General features: G+C 36.6%; 1 protein-coding gene across 1 annotated transcript in view; it reads right to left on the reverse strand.

Moving 5' to 3' along the window:
* Window positions 1–117: 117 nt before the first annotated feature.
* The window catches only part of LOC110453807 (apolipoprotein B-100-like), a gene marked incomplete at its 5' end in the record, with an annotated part of 31,444 nt that continues 11,837 nt past the window's right edge, over window positions 118–19,724 (reverse strand). The window contains 21 exons of the mRNA XM_021502967.1: window positions 118–284; window positions 1,048–1,201; window positions 3,597–3,790; window positions 4,143–4,314; window positions 4,876–5,100; window positions 7,785–7,949; window positions 8,988–9,127; window positions 9,288–9,553; window positions 9,822–10,051; window positions 10,640–10,825; window positions 12,371–12,465; window positions 12,587–12,750; window positions 13,009–13,172; window positions 13,287–13,495; window positions 15,097–15,170; window positions 15,347–15,571; window positions 16,303–16,506; window positions 17,047–17,220; window positions 17,809–17,941; window positions 18,548–18,742; window positions 19,017–19,168. Coding sequence (XP_021358642.1) covers window positions 118–284; window positions 1,048–1,201; window positions 3,597–3,790; window positions 4,143–4,314; window positions 4,876–5,100; window positions 7,785–7,949; window positions 8,988–9,127; window positions 9,288–9,553; window positions 9,822–10,051; window positions 10,640–10,825; window positions 12,371–12,465; window positions 12,587–12,750; window positions 13,009–13,172; window positions 13,287–13,495; window positions 15,097–15,170; window positions 15,347–15,571; window positions 16,303–16,506; window positions 17,047–17,220; window positions 17,809–17,941; window positions 18,548–18,742; window positions 19,017–19,168 — 3,688 coding nt within the window. The remainder of the gene's footprint in view (window positions 285–1,047; window positions 1,202–3,596; window positions 3,791–4,142; window positions 4,315–4,875; window positions 5,101–7,784; window positions 7,950–8,987; window positions 9,128–9,287; window positions 9,554–9,821; window positions 10,052–10,639; window positions 10,826–12,370; window positions 12,466–12,586; window positions 12,751–13,008; window positions 13,173–13,286; window positions 13,496–15,096; window positions 15,171–15,346; window positions 15,572–16,302; window positions 16,507–17,046; window positions 17,221–17,808; window positions 17,942–18,547; window positions 18,743–19,016; window positions 19,169–19,724) is intronic.

Raw genomic sequence — 19,724 nt, forward strand, 5'->3', positions numbered from 1 at the left:
TGACACTGATACAAAACATATAACAATGTTCTAAAGAACACTTTGCATAAGCTTTCATACTGGGATTTATTTGAGGTATTGATATCACTTTTTGTATATGGGAACTACTAAGTTCACTCACACGGGACGAGGACAGTTGTCGCGGAAGACGTTTCCACCATACTCCAACGTCACCGACATTTCGCTGGTGGCCACGGTGATGCCCTGGCGTGATAGCAGTACCGCAAACTTCTCGCGCTTAAAGTCTCCGGCCAGCAAGTGGACACAATCGGCGGCCTGGTCATCTATGTAACGAACATTCCATTCATGATTTCAAGGTGTGATTTATTTTTGAAACGTACACTTTCCCAGTTTTAACAGTCAGTATAGACTATTAATGAGTACAACCAAATTTTATGCCAACCGTTTACGTTTCGATTATCTGTACATTTCAGAACATTTATAGAATGTACAGTTGACATATTCCGTCAAAAGCCCTGTCGGAGAGTGTGCACTATACAGCCAGATATGAAATAAAAAAATGCTTTGCTTTCAATCTTTGTTATAACTATAAATGACTATTGCTTCTTTATCAGTAGGCTAGTATGAAATTATTTAATGTGATCAGCTAAAGGATTATAAGTGTATAATATAATTTTGGCTATTTCCCCATTGTTAGACTTGTCAGGCTGCATCGTATAACCTAAATAGCAGACAACACAAAACAAGTAGTGATAACGTCGTTCCGCAATGTTTGGCGCGGTATTTGTAATTTCAACTTTTGACTGGTTGAAGTTGCTTTGCGGTGAAATTATTGCGCTATGTTGTGTTTTGTGCAAACATGTTTTGTTTTTATGTTGTTATCAAAAATGAATGAATGTTGTCTTGCTGTTTATATTAAATTATAAGGGGATAACCAGAATCATTGTTTGGGCTATGCGGTATATACCGAAAACACTATGTGCAGTTTGCATAAATCCGCAAAGCTGTTTATGCACAAAAGATCACACAGTTTGTTCCGGTATAAACTATATAGCCAAAAAATCATCCTGGTTATTTTTTAATTACCTGGTATGTGGTATACTCGATCATTGTATGTGACCAAGTACTGTCTGTTGATGACGAAGCCACGGAAGGTTCCGATGTTATTGTGGATTCCCTTGGTTAAGCGACCATATACTCCCTCAAGGTAGCGAAATCCATAGGTCTGTCTTGGTGGTGACTACAAGAAATAACAGTGACACTACTCACCGCAACAGATATATAGAGAGTATTACACTAATCCCCTGATCAATTCCATTCAAAAACGCAGCTTTTTGGCATTGTCGTTTGGTAATCTGCAGATACAATTATAAGTTCCATTACTTTCACGTTGTTTTGCTGTATCACTAATATACTGAGTATACATACTCGGTGTTTTGAGGCGTGTGTCTGTGGCTTGGTTTACTATTTCATTGCAACAGCATACATATACAGCACCGTGTCAAAAATATATCCCCAAACAAAGTGGTGGTGCAATAGTTTATCTCGACTTGAAATTGAATGGGTTCTTAATCGACTCGCAAGATTTCCCCTTCGCATCGACCGCGCTTCGTGCAATAATGTCTTTGTAAACCGGAAGCTTATTGCCGTCTGCTTCCGGTAAAAACGAATCCGCGCCGTCTGTAGTAACGGGGCGAAAAGGGCAAAGCATTTCCATCTGGCGTCCAGAAGAACATCGTAAGTTTGAAGCAAAATGAATCAAAAGTTTGCCAGATTGTAACAAAGCGAACACTTAAAATGTAAGTTAAACAGAAAAGACGCTCACATTTTGACGATATTACAACTGAATTCAATAGATATGCATCCTCCGAAAGAGTCCCGTAGAATAATTCAGAGGAGTGTATATGACTTGGGATTTAAAAGATGCAAGGTACGAAAAAGGATCAGAATAAGTGAAGTGAATAGAAACAAGGCAAAGTATTACAAGGAAATCCATAGTCCTTCACCGGTAATGATTTCTTTATTTAATGAACAGTACACTTATGCCAGGAAACATAGGTCAAAGTGAAGTCATAGTGACCTACTTCATTGCACTACACCAAATCTGGTTACTCCAGGTGAAATAGATTACAAGATATGTCCCGGACAAACTTTTTTAAACATTGAAGGTCAAAGGTAAAGGCATAGCTCACAGTGATCAAATTCTTGCACTCTGCACTCCGTAACCCCAAACACTCATTGTACACCAAATATGGTCACTCCATGTGAAATTGAATAGAATATTTGACCCGGACAAAATTTGAAAAAGTGAAGGTCAATCCATAGATCACAGTGACCTAATTCTTCCACCCTGCACACCGCCATCCCAGGATGGCCTTGTACACAAAATATGGTTACTCCAGGTGAAAAGTGTAGAAGATATGCCCCGGACAAATCTTTTCAAAAGTGAAGGTCAATGGTCAAGTCATAGGTAGCTGTGACCTAATTATTGCACTCAGTACTCTGCTATACCCAGATATCCTTGTACACGAAATCTGATTACTCCAGGTGGAATAGTATGAATAATATACCCCGGACAAAGGTTTTTCAAAAGTTAAGGTCAAACGTCAAAGCATATGTCACAGTGAGGTCAAAGTGACCGTTTTCTTGCAATTTGCACTCCGCCATCCCAAGATGTCTTTCTACACCAAATCTGGTTACTCCAGGTGAAATAGATTAGAAGATATGCCCCGGACAAACTTTTTTAAACATTGAAGGTCAAAGGTCAATCCATAGATCACAGTGACCTAATTCTTCCACTCTGCACTCCGCCATCCAAGGATGGCCTTGTACACCAAATATGGATACTTCAGATGAAATAGTATAGAAGATATGTCCCGGACAAACCTCTCGGACGTCAGGACGGACGGACGGACGGGTCCTTCACCAGACGGAAGGACGGAAGGACGGAGGGAAGGACGGACGGACGAGAGCATACCTATAAAGTTAGTAAACTTTGCAGTTTCTTGGAAACGTGCTTTGTCTTAAATAAGAAAACTGACAGTTTACCGAGCCGATGCAAGGTAGTAATCATCAGAAAGGGAAATATAACCCAGTATTAAGTATATTTGGGCGGTAAAATGTAAGTAAAATCGTTTGTTTATTGTGTTCACATTTCTTGCATCGGCCATGTTGGATTTTAGTGAGGACATATTTTGGCACGGTGCTGTAACTGTTGATGCCATATATATGTGTTGTTCATTATTAACTTTTCAAAGTAAAAATGTTTAATATTTTCTGTCATTAAGTTTGAAAGCATGTACATAACCATATCAATACCAACTAAAACATGTTCCATCATATCTATATTCACTTACAATAATAACACTAAAACAATATAATGAGAATTGCTTGTGATCTATAGGACCATCTAAGAATATGTCCCTTCATATCTAAATTAACTAAGAATGTTTCCCTTCATATCTTTACTCTTTGATAATGTTTCCCTTCATATGGGTATAAAGCCATCAAGAGTATAAACGTTCATATACTTATCAAAAATGTTCCTTTTATTTAAATACATTGTATATCCTTTAAAAATACTTCCCATCACATCTTATATCGTATATATTTTTACTCTTCAAATATATACTCACTACAAATGAATGCCATTGGCCAAGGAGAGGAGCTGTGAAGGAGATACGAGATTCAGCCAATAACTTCTCTACTGCAGGGCGTATCAGGATGTCCATAAGACGCCTCACAATCCATGGGGGGCGGGTACTGATCCCAACAAAGACTGTAAGGCTCGACCCCACGGTTCTAGCTAATGATTTTGCAAGCAAGTCTCCTGAAACAACAGACGATTTACGGTTTGATTTGTCAGGACACTGGCTACCTCTAAAATCGAAGTTTATAGCATAGATCATTCATCTCCACCACTAGATTGTACAACACAACAAAAAGAAAATCAAGAAATCGTGGAATGTTGAATTCGGCCTATTTTATCACCATTCCGAAGGAATATCAGCATTGCTCTGAATATTTTATTCAATATATAAATGAAATGATAGTTCATAAACTTCTAGGGGAAAACTATCCCCATACGGCATACTTAACGACGTTTATGAGAAGACAATACGCCGAACCTAACTGAAATTAATGTCGAGTTAATGAAGAACAATGTAAATGAGCAGCAATACCAAAATTAGTTTTATGTGGAGGAGTTGTTTCCGAATCACCAGCCACTTCTATTTCCGTCGCCTCTTGCGTGCTTTGAGAGTTTTCCCCGATACTTGAGGATCCAGGACCACTGTTGGTCACAGGAAATCGCAAGCATGGATATAAATAGGTTTCTAGGAAAACACCTAGTGTCTGAAAAAGAGTTTATAAAACTTTATTAAGATCAGTTTTTATTCTCCTTCATACAATGTGTCTGAAAAAGAGGTTATAAAAATGTGTTAAGATCAGTTTTTATTCTCCTTAATATAATTTCTCGAGAACTAGAACACTGACAACGAGGGCCTCGCCGTGTACCTTACTGTATGTGACCCCAAATGACGCCAAAAAGAAACCAGTTTTCCAGAATACGGGTATTAAGGCATTACATAAGAATGTAATACGACATGTATAATTTACCACCAAGTATAAACAAAAATAGACCTATAGAATAGAAGTAAAAAAAGAAAAAAATAGCGGCAATTTTTGATGATGCCATGAAATGAATATGTCGTTAATCACCATATCGAAAATTCTCCAATAGTTTTTACTATCAAGTTTGAACAAAATCTTACCAACAGAACAAAAGGTTACAGGTTACAATAAAAAGGACCATAGATGTAAAATGGTTCTTCACGTAGGATACCACCAAAAACAATTTGTCATTAAAATGAAACTGATAGGTCAGAAAAGGCTTCAAATTGCAGTTTTTCATACCATGTCCGTGAAGGGAATCAACATAAGCAAGGCAGGTTTATTTGCGTTAGCCAGGGCGACCTCCCCCACATCTACGAGAGCCAACTGCAACCAACTAAGCCGGCCGAAACTGTCTTTCCTGACGACTTGGACCAGATCGGGATTCCAACTCAATGTGTGCGTAATGGCACGCATGCTACTCAGTGCCATTTGCCACGTCAGTAAATGCATGGCCTCCTCGCCTGACTAAAACATCAAAAGAAAATATCCATCCCAGAAAATAAATGATCTCTCATATATAATGTGTTTGCATATTTTTTTTTATTATTTTGCTTTTGCTTTCCAAAGATTGCAAGAAAAAATAAAATAACCCAGAAAGAGCCTGGCTTCATCTTCATAGGTTCTATGCAAGGGGGATATTTTGTCTTCTATCCTTTTATCTATTTGATTGAGTAATGTAAGCAGTAAAGTCCCCTGTACACAGGAGTTCAACCTTTGTTCCACCTATGAGCGACCAAAAAATGGCCAGGACGCCTTAACTCAGAAAATCATGTTTTTAAGTAACTGTTCCATTCGGCCTCCTCTTAGCCGACAACGGCGACATGACCAATGTTATGGTCGCTGAGGGAGGCCAAAAAGACGCCATCATGTGTAAAGGGGGTTTTAACGACGCTCGAGTTATTTTTCATCACAGATGTTTGTTGTTGGATCAAGTTAATCGCACAGCATGTATTTTATAACAAGGATAACCTGAATTTGAAATTTGAGAAAGATCTGCTCCGTATTTCTTGAGAAATAGTGACAATGAAATTGTAAAATTTCAAGATGAGTGTCTGGTGGCAAAACCTCTAGATGTGCTATTTGAGAAAAATCCCTCTAATACTTTCTGAGAAAAAGCACTTACAAGAATTATTTAAGGACGGACAGTTCACCATCTGATGTTGGTGGGCTAACAATAGGAAATAACAGTATTGTATATTGACTGCATGTTTTATAAACATAAATTGGTTGAGAGCTGTAATACTAAAATATTTACTGACTACATCACTCCATGAAAATTGAGCGCTAACGTTGACAATAGGGAAAAACTGTTTTGCTCCAACTTATTAAAAAATCTTTGACTAGTTTGAAAACTGATTCTAACAGTAGACGCACATACGTATATCTATTGATTGAAATCATGCTATGAAGAATGTAAGAGCTGACGTCATATTGGAACATACAATGTTATACATTGACTGATAACAAACTATTTTGATGTTGAGAGATGACGGAGTCAGAAAGGACATACAATGTTATACATTGACTGACAACAGTATATGTACTGGTTGAGATCTGATGCGGTCAGAAATGACGTATAATGTTTTACATTGACAATACACTATTTTTATGTTGAGGGCTGACGGAGTCAGAAAGGACATACAATGTTATGCATTGACTGACAACAAATTATGTAGTGGTTGAGAACTCATGCAGTCAGAAAGGATAAACAATGTTTTATATTGACTGACAATTCACTATTTTGATGTTGAAAGACGTGCACAGATATGGCATACAATATTACACATCCATGATTGAATGACATCATGTAATTACAAGAGAATTGTCGTCAATGAAGAAATTTCATTATGGCTGAATTTGTAGGTTAAAAGTTACCGTTAGCATTAAAGAAAACAAGTAACATTCTGGGTTCATTTCATGAACAAGTAATTATACAACAAGTGGTAATTGTAATGGAGGTCATTACAGATGTCCCCCAAACACCTCATCAAACAACAAGAGACCCATGGGCCTTAACGGTCACCTGAGTTATGTAAAATCTGATGTTATCGATGTTGCCAAATGAAAAAGAAATCATTTTGTAACAAAGGTAACTTGAACTACATGTAATGCAAAATTATTGTGAAAGATCTGGGTAGTATATGTACTATGTACAAAGAGTGGTTCTGTCAGTAGCTGAATTATGGTAAAGCGCCTTAAGACCCTTCCATCTATGAAGAGTATTTGATTCTACCATATCTGGATCTTGAGAAAAAGATTTCTGAAATTTTAGTCAATTTGACCCTTTTTGGGCCCGCCCCTCAGGCCCAAGGAGGCTGGGGACCATATAATTCACAATTAAACTATAGTAAAGTTTATCCCCTCCCAAGTGGGAATCTTGAGACCCCAGGGTCATGAAATTCACAATTTTTGTTAAAGCGTCTTAAGACCCTTCTATCTATGAAGAGAATTCGATTATATCATACCTGGATCTTGAGTAGAAGTTTTTTGAAATTTTAGTCAATTTGACCCTTTTTGACCACGCCCCTCGGACTCCTGGGGGCTAGGGACCATATAATTCACAATTTTAGTTGATCTTTGGCTATGGAAGGTTTCTGCAAAATTTCATTTAAATGGATTGAGGGGTTTTGGAGAAGAAGTCGAAAATGTTAATTGTTTAAGGACGCACGACGGACGACGGTCGAAGCCGGACAAAAGGCTTTGTCTCGGGTGACCTAAAAATCAACCATATTTTAAAAAAGAATGTGAATAACCACAGATACTTCTTATCAATACTTACGCAAATCAGGGTCGGCACAATACAGCTACATACCAAATATGAGTGAAATCGTAGAATATCTAAATTTCGACCAATCAGAAGCCAGTATACGGCAGCCATTTTGTCGAATAAGAAAATGGATGCCATAGTTGAGGTCACAATTCCAAATTCACCTACATACCAAATGAGTAATATCAAACAATATCTAAGTTTAGACCAACCAGAAGTCAGTATATGGCAGCCATTTTGTCGAATCAGAAAACGGATACCGCAGTAGAGTTTACAGTGCTAAAATACACCTACCAACTAAATTTGAGAGAAATCGAACAATATCTGAATTTTGAGTCTTTATATATTCAGTATATGCATATGTTGTCAAACTATTCGCTACCTTTCGGAATGTTAAAGTGATAATGTTGAAAGTTGTGTTGACCATGTCAGCCTTTAGTTCTATTATGCCGTCTGATCTCTCTAAAACCAACAATAGTTGAGGCAAAATGCCATCTGTCTTTTCATATCGACCGGTTACATTTGTTCTTCCTGGTAACCATGGCAGCTATAAAAAGAGAAAACAAGATGATATAATGCCAAGTAAAATCGTTGAAATCAGATTTCTTTTTTCAAATTAAAGGCCATGTGACGTAATTTAATCATGCTGTTACTATGCTTTAAATGCATTTTTATGATTGTATTACTTTGTGAACCGCTTTGAGACTACCTACGAACTAGGTTGTGATAAAGCGGTATATTAGAACCTCAAATTATTATTATTAAAATACCAAAAAATGAAAACTAGTGGAAGCTGATGAAAATATGTTTTAATGGTTGTTGTTTTGCATTGAAAATTCCTATCACAGGAAAAAGCACGTGCTATGGGTTTTTGCCGCATTTTAAGGATTATATATATTCTCGTATGTTTAATATCATATACTTTGGTTTGTTGTAATTCAATAACTGCGTAAACATGAAAACAGGAAAATACAAGTACATTGTATACAACTGCCTTTTGATGCGGCTCACAGGCAATATAAATATCCACGGCGTTACTGAGAAATATGATAATATAACTAATAACGCATTTCTCGTCATTTTACTATTATGCACTGGGGACTGTTCTTTATGCATTTAATGGCACCTGTAAGCAATTTATTATTTAAGGAACGTACGTACAACTTGAGGTGACAAATGAGGTTGTCACGAAAAAAATATCGTGATAAAAAATAAAGGGTAGCAATCTTTCATGTCACCTTTCAGTACGTTCATAATGTACTTATACTTATTTCTTTTAGTCAGTCCTTTGACTCGGTTTATTTTTAACAATTAGAATTGGACACATTTAATTGTCGTTCTCCCCATTATGACGATGGCAATGATAAGTGTAATTGATCAGTGTGAACCATATAAGTCGATTTAAAGTGTATCATGGATTTTTCGTGTGCATTTCGTTTTTATTTCTCTGGTTTAAATTGTCGTAATACGCCAGCATGCTACGGCGAAATATAAAGATTTCGTGATATTAAGAAAGTTGCCATCAAATTCCTTCGCAAACTTATGCAATAAAAAAATACTGAAGGCAAATTCAAAAGACACTTACCCGCGAGTTCAGGTAGCTGTGCATTTCTGCACTGAGGACGTCAAACCACGAGATGTTATAGTGGATTACTGTGTCGACATCCAGCCATGCAGACGTCACTTCCGTTGTGTGCATCAGATGGCCCGTCCAAACGTAAGTGTCTGTAAAAAAGCAAGCACATTTACTCATTTCATGTGTTTTTTAAGACACCTAAGCAAACTTTATTTCATCGGGTGTTATAACATTGTAAACAAATCCTTAGAGAAGCCGTGTTTCACATGTGATGTTAATGTTTATTGTGGTATTTTAACAGCAACTCACGTTTAATGTTGAAATTGACCACTGGCCACGGTGTCTGCAACTGGCTTTGCAGAAGGACGGTTATGTTGCTTCTAGGGTTTTCAGTGACACGCAGGATATAAGAAGTGTTCACTAACTGACTGCTATAGTCCAGCAAAAAATGAACCGGGAAGTGTCTCATGTGAGCATGGAAGTTGCCTCTGTGTGACTTGGACATGACCACTGCCTCCTGCTGACCAACAGCATCACGCGACTTAGTGGCAGTCACGTCTGCAGTCGCCCAGTAGCTAGATACAAAAATCAATAGATTAAACCACACTATTTCTCATATCTGTATCAGTCAATATGGGATATAAGTAGAGCAAGTAAAACTCATCTGCGCCAACCTGATGATATTATGTTTTTTTCAAAACATTTGAGGTTATGTCTGAGTATGTTCACCGACTAACTGGTAGTTTAGTGGAAGTTTTTTGCAAAAGTCACTTAAAACGTTGACATATTTGAAGGCTATCTGAAATACCCGCTTTTGTCGTCAAGTTACTAAACTATACTTACTGAAATTTCCAGCGAGAGTTTACAGCCTGACGTCCGTACAATCCAGATATAAGGTATTGGTCCTGTCCCCCACACACTTGTCTGCTATAGTTGTAGTCCCACCTCATCTCAATCCCATCGGTCACTGCTACGTTTTCAACATTAAACGTCACCAATGTCCTCCCCAGTGCCTCCACACACGGTTTCTGCTCTGGACTCTCTTCGTTCCCATCCCCGACTGGAGAAGGTACCTGTCAAGAACAAATATACACGCAGTAGTAAACTAACTTAAATAGGAGCAACTGGACTAAACGAAACCTGTATGTTAAGGGAAGTAATAATAAACGATAGCAGGTCAATACTCATATTACAGAATATGTTAATATAAACACACATTCAGTGCAATAATGTAAGATGATAGATTGAGGTAACTAAATAAACTTTATATTTTTACACTACAATCTTAAATCATAAAACACACAACTTTAAGTAATTTAAACAAACATCTTATCATAAAATATTTTAGGTGTCAACAACAGTAATTGAAAACAATATAAACCACATGTACAGAATGCAATGATTGTATACGGTGGTATTATAGCAAAAGAAATTATTGTGTACAACTTAGATATTTAAAAGCCTTTCGTGAATATGATTTCAAATAATGACACAAATCTTATGTTCTATACAATTTGTTAAGGATTCATGGCGCTAGTTTTAAAAAGGATTAACTTGTCTAAATTTCGGAAAAATCCCGCAAAGGACTTTTCTGTTTATTTAGCGTCAAACGAAGGTCCAGGTTTTTCTATTTCTTAGCTAGGTAGTTTCATGTATATTACCTGCACTGACTTTGAAACTGGTTGTATGTCTGTCACTAGGTTAAGGTTATCACTAATGCCTTTCAGATGACCTCGGAGAGACAGATCGAAGGGCATTCCACTGTGGGAAAGCATCATGTAGTAGTCATAGGTATTGTAGGTGGCGTTAGTGGCGTTTATCACGTGGGCATTCATTGTCACTGTGTACTGCGAATATAAGAAAGTATAGATAAATAACAAAAACGTATTAACTTGAAGTACAATTAACTCAGATTAAACCTTTTTAATACAGATGCATCAAAAATAGAAATGATAATTATGCATAAAGTAGCAAGACGCCTAATTGCTGCATTTCTACATAAAAACAGGATTGAGCAATCTAACAAGTTACTGTTTTCTCCAATACTTGCCCGTGGAAGACAGGAATTCACCGGTGAAAATTCCCCTCAGCAAAGACAGCTTACACGCGTTATGCCGTCATGACGTCTGTTAAATGGCGTCGTCGTTGGAAATAGTACTGCACTGTTGGCTTTTTAATTGAATTATTTTGTACTTATTATAAGAAATAATAGCTGATATATTCAAGTTGTTGGATATTATATAAAAATATTGTTAACTTTAGTTTGTGCTGTAAATGGATTTCTGATTTTACGTTTGTGGTTCATCATCCTCATTATATAATCATAAATGTATTCATGCGCGCCTGTCAAGGAATACAAGCTTTTGATCATGTGTGAAGTTTTGCCACTTACATGACTATTTCGAACATTGTGGTATTGTTCTGTAGAACTGTGTCGTAATTAAATACATCATGTTGGGCGTTGTCATTGTTAGAGACGACCTGTGCGACACGTAATGCTGACAGGCCCAACGTAAAACCCTCTGTGGACCATAATCACGGCGCTCCGCTCTCGAGTAGATTTGTGCTTGGGTACCCTCTCTGTAGCACGAATTGCGGAGAAATGTCCTACCGTAAGAGTATTGTTTACGAACCACTTGGTATGAGGTTTTCTAACATGGTACGAAGCCAAATAGTAGTTCATTCAATAAGGAACTCACTGAACCCGCGTTGGCAATTCATACTGTAGGTAACGTTAGTGCAGGCAAATTCGTCACATTAGTAAGAGTTGTAGTTAATAATTTGTCCAGATACACATGTATCAAAATGCCCACGAGCACCAGTACAGAACATTTGGCTGAAATACCTATAAACATTGGTGTAAGCACGCCTGAATGACGTCACGCAGCAACATTTGTGACGTCATCAAGCCTTCTATGGTTTTGCTTAAAGTAGGCAGTTTGGCCACCTTCAAGCATTTCACTAATTTGCAAGTAATATAAGTGTTTAAATGTAACATTTTGTATGTTTGTTACACAAGTCGTACTGATACGAACAGCTCCAAATGTGTACGGGTAACAACGATTAACATTGAAATAAATGTCTTTTCTGAGTTGTGAGCGTTAATTTTCGGTAAATTGAAGAAACATCTCAATGCTGTTTAAGTTAAGAGGACATGTCTGTTATGGGAAAATCCTAAGCGGCTTTTAATCAGCAAGACAATGCCTCTCTATTCAAGCACTATAAATGGAAAATTCAATAGCGTTTGACGTGGCCAATGCCTGAGTCCATCGTGGCTATTTATGACCCAGTGGTACGAGAAAAGTATGACCTGCACCTTAGTACATATATAAATCTATCAAATTTATCGTTTTCTATGGCCCCTTTGTCAAAGTTACTTGAGAATATTATACCTCCTGACCGTTGATCCCTGTGTAAACGATAACTGTGTGGCGATTTGCATGGGTCTTATTTGCTTCCATTTTATTATCCAGACTGATCTTCAGACCTGCAGACAAAAATGTTTGATAAATAAATGTCTATTGTTTCTCTCGCGTCAAAACTGTGGTAGCTTTGTCAATCATATTAAGACTTCCATAAACTACTTAAGCCTGTAAGGAAAGCAATACCTGGAAGTTTGAGCTGCATGTAGTCTTTGACTGTCCATATACTGTAATCTCTGTTGTATCCGATAATCGCATCATCAACCAACTCACCGACGGTCACGTCTCCATTCTGCCCGGCTAGAGTAGGATTCCAGTGAAGGAGATACAACAGGGGACGAGCTTTAACACTGTAACAATAATGTCAACATGTCATATTAGGGATAATCACGTTATAATCACCAATGATATGTCATATTAGGGATTGTGACATTATACTCACCAATGTTATGTAATTTTCGGGATTGTGATATTATACTCACCAATGATATGTCATATTAGGGATTGTGACATTATTCTCACCAATAATATGTGATATTAGTAGGGATTCTGGCACTATACTCACCAATGAAATGTAATATTAGTAGGGATTGTGGCACTATACTCACCAATAATATGTCATATTAACGACTGTGTTGTAGTGTCCCCTGAACTTGTTTCTGAAGCTATTTACCGTCACAGCCAGACTCGCACCGGGAATAGCCAGGATTACTTCCTCTATGTCTCGCTCTGTTCTTACAGACCTCGTCCCCTCCCTATTTTCAGTTCGTTTCTAAAAAGATAAGTGACTTAATTAGTATGTCATTAATTATAAACCATTAAAGATAGTTGTTTCTACTTATTTTGAATAAAAGCATAATTTATTAATAGGGTTATCTTGACAAACCTTTACAAGGAATCTGTTCAAAGTTTTGCCAGCAACAGTCAGATGTACGTCGTCAACGCTGTATCTTGTAGAAATCACGCCGTAGGAATATGTATAGTCATAATTAGCATACAAGTGTATCTGGGCATCGGGTATCATCAGTTCTAACAGACTCAAACGCTTTTTTTTACTGTAGGAGTGCAGGTTCAGGCCAATAGTGTTCTCCTGCCCTTAAACAACAAAGACAGACATGTCATTAAAATTAGGAAAGATAATTCCATTAAATCCCTTTTAATATATTTTACACTGTTTTTGCTGTTGTTCAAAACAGCCTCTTTGAAAGACAACAGATCTTCGGTGTTATCAATTCGAATAGAAAAACATTATTTAATAGTGGAGAAATTGTTTCCTGCAATCAAATGTTATCTCAAAGGACACACATAAAACAAAACTTATGCATGAACAAATATGTTATATCTACATGAGCACTTCTAACATAATTGTAATTTACATGAACATATCTACAGATGTTATACTTGTATAGCTTATAGAATTGTTATACATGTATATTTAATAAAAATGTTATACATGTATAGCTAATAGAAATGTTACACATGTATACCTAATAGAAATGTTATACATTTATACCTTATAGAAATGTTATACATGTATACCTAATAGAAATGTTGTATATGCAAATTTCTTAACTAAAATGTAAATAATTAAACATACCTAACACACATGTGATTTATATGTTCATTTCAAAAACAATCTTCATGCATTAACTTGCCTAAAATAACGCTGATATACTTAGCTGACAAAAATAAATGATGTACAAATTTTGAATTGCTTAATTAACTTTCGTGGAAAAGTTAAACTGTCACAAAATTCGCGAACTGCGAAATAACGCGATATATAGACCCTGACCTTGTATAAAATTTGTCATCAAATCAGTCAACAAAATTCGAAAGGGAACAGACGCTAGGAATACCAATAAAATGCGGGGTTTAACATACCAGTTTTTTAATTCTATATCTATTTCTTAAATAATCTACTAATTCATATTTTTTTCTTATTTATAATACATAAAGAATATGGACCTTAATCGTTCTTTCATATAGACATTCAACATTTACCTTTTAACGTACAACAGTAAGGGAATACTGAAAAAAGAAACAATGGCAAAAGGAAAGGAAATATTTCCATGGAGACCACTGAAAGAAAAATACGAACATGACTTCAGAAATGTTTAGCATATCTTCTGCTTCATTGACCACTGCCGGTGAAATCTAAGTCAAATCTTAACCTGCCTCTCCTTCACGACTAGAACCGGGGAGATGGCAACAAAACAACGAGACAGACACAATAAAAAGCGTCGGCTTTTATATCACACAAAGGGAAGAATATTATAAAATTAGATCAATAAGGCATGGCGACCACAAATCTTGCCAGAGTAGTTATCAACCTGCAGATCTCGAAATTCTGCGTTGTAAGTTGGTCTTCAGCACTCGTAAGGTAATTCATTAAAAAATTCGATTTTCGAGAAATCACACACTTTGTTAAAATCCTCAACTATACGGTAGGGAGTACGTTAGTACTGATAATTTTCAAGTTTGTGGGAAATTTCAAGTTTGATAATCTCCAACCATGAAAAAATCCTTGAAATTTTGACAATGCGGAATTAAAATGTTTTCTATGCAGTGCCTGTTTTATAAATCGGTAAATAACATCTGATAACACAAAACCCTCGTGTACCATTGCTGATGCATATCCTCGAACGAAGTCCTGTTCTTACAACAATATGTACACTCTGACCCAAACATGCGCCTACCTTCTCTTGTCAGGTTGATCCAAATGTGCTCACTGTCCCCTCGAATGCGCACAACGGACAGACGGAGAGTTTCCCTGTTTAAACACCAGACAATGATAATATCAACAATATTTATTTTTATTTTTTACAAATAGCTTCGCAGATAAGCCTTTATTTAACAGTAAAACTGAATTTAATATATATTCTTATTACCGACATTACATTACGACATAGAAAAAAAAGTGATTTTAAGGAAAATGATATGCTGTACGTTTCAACTTTACGTGTATCCAGGCTGTAGTGAAACGGTCCGGATAAGGGGAAGTAAGCGTGTCTCGTCGAGGATGTCGTGTTGGGATACACACTGGTGAAGCACACTTGGTTTCCCGTTATCAAAGACACCAGCCCTCTGTCACAATCCTGCACCGTGGTCTGAAATTCCGGGTCTCCTTCAATCTCCTCCTCCCCGGATGAATGTGTCAGGTACATATGTCCACTGTCACAAATACAAGCCAGCAAATTCAACAAAATTTAACTGCTTATATTTTGAGACAGCTCTCAATTAAGTATCTTCTGTCAGCCATCTTAAGACCAAATCTGTTTTTGTCGGACATACCTCAGATGACTTGCTACATCTGTGTTCGACAACCGTAAAACGACTAGCTTATACAGAAAAATGTCTATGAACAAGTTGTTATATTTCTGTCACAGAAAAAAACTCAAAGAAACCTCAGATATTGTTAACAGAGCTGCATCAGTTTCCTAAATCTCAGACAAAAGACTCCAATTCGCCATATGTATGCCACATATATATTGGGAGCTTCGTTGTTTCTCTACCAGACATATCGCACACTTAATATATCTCTGTCAAACAGAACTCTTACTAAATAAAACTTTCTGTACGACATACTGCGTCATGCTATGTTTGTCGAAATAATATCAAACTTTCAGGATGGGATTCATGAATTTTGTATGAATTGTAAATGCTAAGTTTGTTTTGAACACAAACAGGAATTGAAAACTTATTTTGCGAGCTTTCGCAAACGTCTGTGTCCATTGTCAAGCAAAGAGTGTGAAACGCTTTGCTTGACAAAGGCACACGTTGCTTTACAAAGGAAACAGACGTTTTCGAAAACTCGCAATATGTTTTCAATTCCTGTTTGTGTTCAAAACAAACTAAGCATTTATTATTTGATAGCAAACGAGTTACGTTTCTCTCAGAGTTACCTCAGATTTGCTATAGTGTATTTGGCGTCCGTGTTGGTTTGACTCAAAGAGAAGTCCACAATCCTAGGTTGTTCAGGCTGAGTGTTAATGCGTAAAGATGGAGAGACCGACATCTGTATTATTCCTGCCGAACTGCCTCTAGCACCAGAAAGACTGTGTTGCCCAAATCTCGTTACAAGTTCCCCATTAAAATGCACAGCAGTACTATGGAGGATATAAAAGTTATAGCATAAATGTCTTACATCTATATAAACCGAAACAACAATATAACATGTAGTCCTAGTCAATCCAGCTAATTTTAAGCAATTCATGATCCTATCAAAAGAACTAAAAGGCTTTGAGAGGATCTTCAAGAACGTTACATCTAAATATTACGAAAAGAAATTAATTGATTAAATCATACAATTAATGAATTAATGTAATATCTCAATTTAGCCTACTTTATTTGTATACAAGTGTTTGATTCTTGAGATAAGCAAGATCACAATATAGCTCAACAATATGTAAAGAAAAACCTATATTGTATTAAAAGTAGCATTTCTTCAACCCGATATAATACGAAGAAGTGGTCAATAAACTTGAGTCACTTTATTCAATGTGGTAAATTGTACGCGCCCAAATATACACTCATTTTATAACGTGATTGGTGAGGTTCTTTTCAACTTGGAAATAATGTTATTCATTTGTGTATTACTCATAAAAAAAGAAAAGAAAGTAGTATGTCAAAAATTATGGAATACACACTGAGTTTTAAGGGATGCATCCAACTGGACATCTGTGTTTAAGTCAATAATGTCTGGCATAGTCAGTCTGGCATCAAACTCCAGGCCCATACTCATCGCTACAGAGACAGTCATGTTTATTGGAAATCCTCCAACACTGGGCAGTATATTTACAATGTCCACCAGTGACGTAGAACTTAAACAGAAATATAACATATGTTACCCGTGTAAACAATGACGTACAGGTAGAGAGATGATGGTTTACGTTTATTGACATCGTGATATCTGTATAACCAATGATTTACCTGTAAAGATAGCGATTTAGCTGTATAGGCAATGATTTACTTGTATATATGGCGTGAAAGTGTATAGGCAATGATTTATCTGTACAGACATCGAGATAGCTGTATAAACAATTATTTACCTGTATAGATATAATGATAGCTATATACACAGTGGTTTACCTTTAATGACAATGAGATATGTGTAAAGGCAATGTGATTTACCTGTAGAGATAGCGTAATAGCTGTATTAACATCAAGATATCTGTATGGAATGCGTGATAGCTGTATACACATTGCGATGCCTGTACATGATATGGATATCGTGATAGCTGTATATACAATTATTTATTTGTACTGACATCGTGATAGCTGTATACGCATATTTATCACGATAGACATTATGGTATCAGTAAATAGATGTATTTATAGACATCATGATAGCGGTACAGAAAATATTTTACCGCGGTTTGCAGGATGTCTCTATGTAATTACTGTAATACCTGGTCCGATACAATGGCAGCTGCTCCAGTATCACCTGCAGTCTCCCCATATCAAAGTTATAGATGGGATGTTGTGGGTTGTTCATAAATATAGTCATCAAATCGCGAACCTCTAGATAAAATATCTCTTGACCTAAAAGAAGATACAGTAACTTGATCCATTGTTCGTTAAATCAGTCTTTCGTAGTATCTATGTACTTCAACAACTATTATGGAGAAACTGTGCTGTAAATTGGAAACCAGCTGATGCAAAAGAGATTCAAAAAGGCAAAACATTAACTACCCACTTTTCAGTAATCGTGAAATTTATGACATTTAAGTGTGCACTGTATATCATGAAGATCATGGAATATGTGTGAGACCCTCTCGTGTATTAATGTGTGTTAATGCATCGAAATAATATTTATCAGACATTAACTTTATTACTAAGAGGTAATCATCAAGGTATCTCAAATATACCCTCAACTACCTCAACTAAAATACTCTCCCTCTATATACATATACTGATGCTTTGAACATATACATACCATTAATGTGTTAATGTATAAAGTATTATCTATGTAGCGTGGACCAAGTGTCAGGTTAAGGTAGATTATATGAATAAAATCACAGGAGGAAAAAGACAGGAAACAAATTCAATGACATGTATGCATCGATAAATAGGGGATCTTACAGAACTGGTCATGTAAAGAGAAGGAAAGTGTGGACGGTAAACTTAGCATCAAGTAGTTCTACTTACCCAATACCTTCAAATGGATGGTGCCATCAGGAACGTTCTCTTGTGATAGATTTATCTTATCAAATAATTCCAAAATGGCTGCCTTTATATTTTTCTGTAACGTAGCGAACACTGAATAGTCCCGTCGGAACCCGAATATGGCATGAGGTCTCAGTAAAATAAAATGCTGGAGGCTATCCCAAATAACGTGGAAATCTAAAACAAAGATAAAAATTTATTCTCATTAACAAAATATCATATTTGATGAAATTATGGGTTTTCTATAACTTTAGCGTTCCCTTACTTTTGAGCAGTTTTGACAAGACACATCTACAATGTGTAATTAAAGAATTAACTATAACTTGTTGTATAAATTGTGAAAACAAACATAATTGAAACGTTTTATAAATGACGTAATCTGGTTCCCTTATATAGCCTAAAAAAACTAACAGCAGCTTATTTGTAAGAGCCATCATCTAGACAAACTCACCATCTATGTCCATTGCGAACTCCAGGAGATTGACCTTGTGGCCGGCGAAGTAGTTCACCCGGAGAACGACGGCGTTGACAACAGGACTTCGGAGGTTGTACACTGTGTCCAGTTCTATCTGAAAGCCATAGTAATCTATCTGGAGAGGGAACCTAGAGAAAAGAATATATATCTTAAAGCCATAGTAATCTATCTGGAGCGGGAACCTAGAGTAAAGAATGTCTGTCTGAAAACCATAGTAATCTATCTGAAGCGGGAACCTAAAGAAAAGAATGTCTGACTGAAAACCATAGTAATCTATCTGGAGAGGGAACGTAGAGAAAAGAATGTCTGTCTGAAAACCATAGTTATCTATTTACGAGCGGGAACCTAGAGAAAAGAATGTCTGTCTGAAACCATAGAAATATCTATCTGGAGCGGGAACCTAGAGAAAAGAATGTCTGTCTGAAAACCATAGTAATCTATCTGGAGAGGGAACCTAGAGCAAAGAATGTCTGTCTGAAAACCATAGTAATCTATTTACGAGCGGGAACCTAGTGAAAAGAATGTCTATCTGAAAACCATAGTAATATATCTGGAGCGGGAACCTAGAGTAAAGAATGTCTGTCTGAAAACCATAGTAATTTATCTGAAGCGGGAACCTAGAGAAAAGAATGTCTATCTGAAAGCCATAGTAATCTATCTGGAGCGGGAACCTAGAGAAAAGAA

This window comes from Mizuhopecten yessoensis, unplaced genomic scaffold, assembly GCF_002113885.1.
Source record: "Mizuhopecten yessoensis strain PY_sf001 unplaced genomic scaffold, ASM211388v2 scaffold7513, whole genome shotgun sequence".
NCBI classification, from domain to species: Eukaryota; Metazoa; Mollusca; class Bivalvia; order Pectinida; family Pectinidae; genus Mizuhopecten; species Mizuhopecten yessoensis.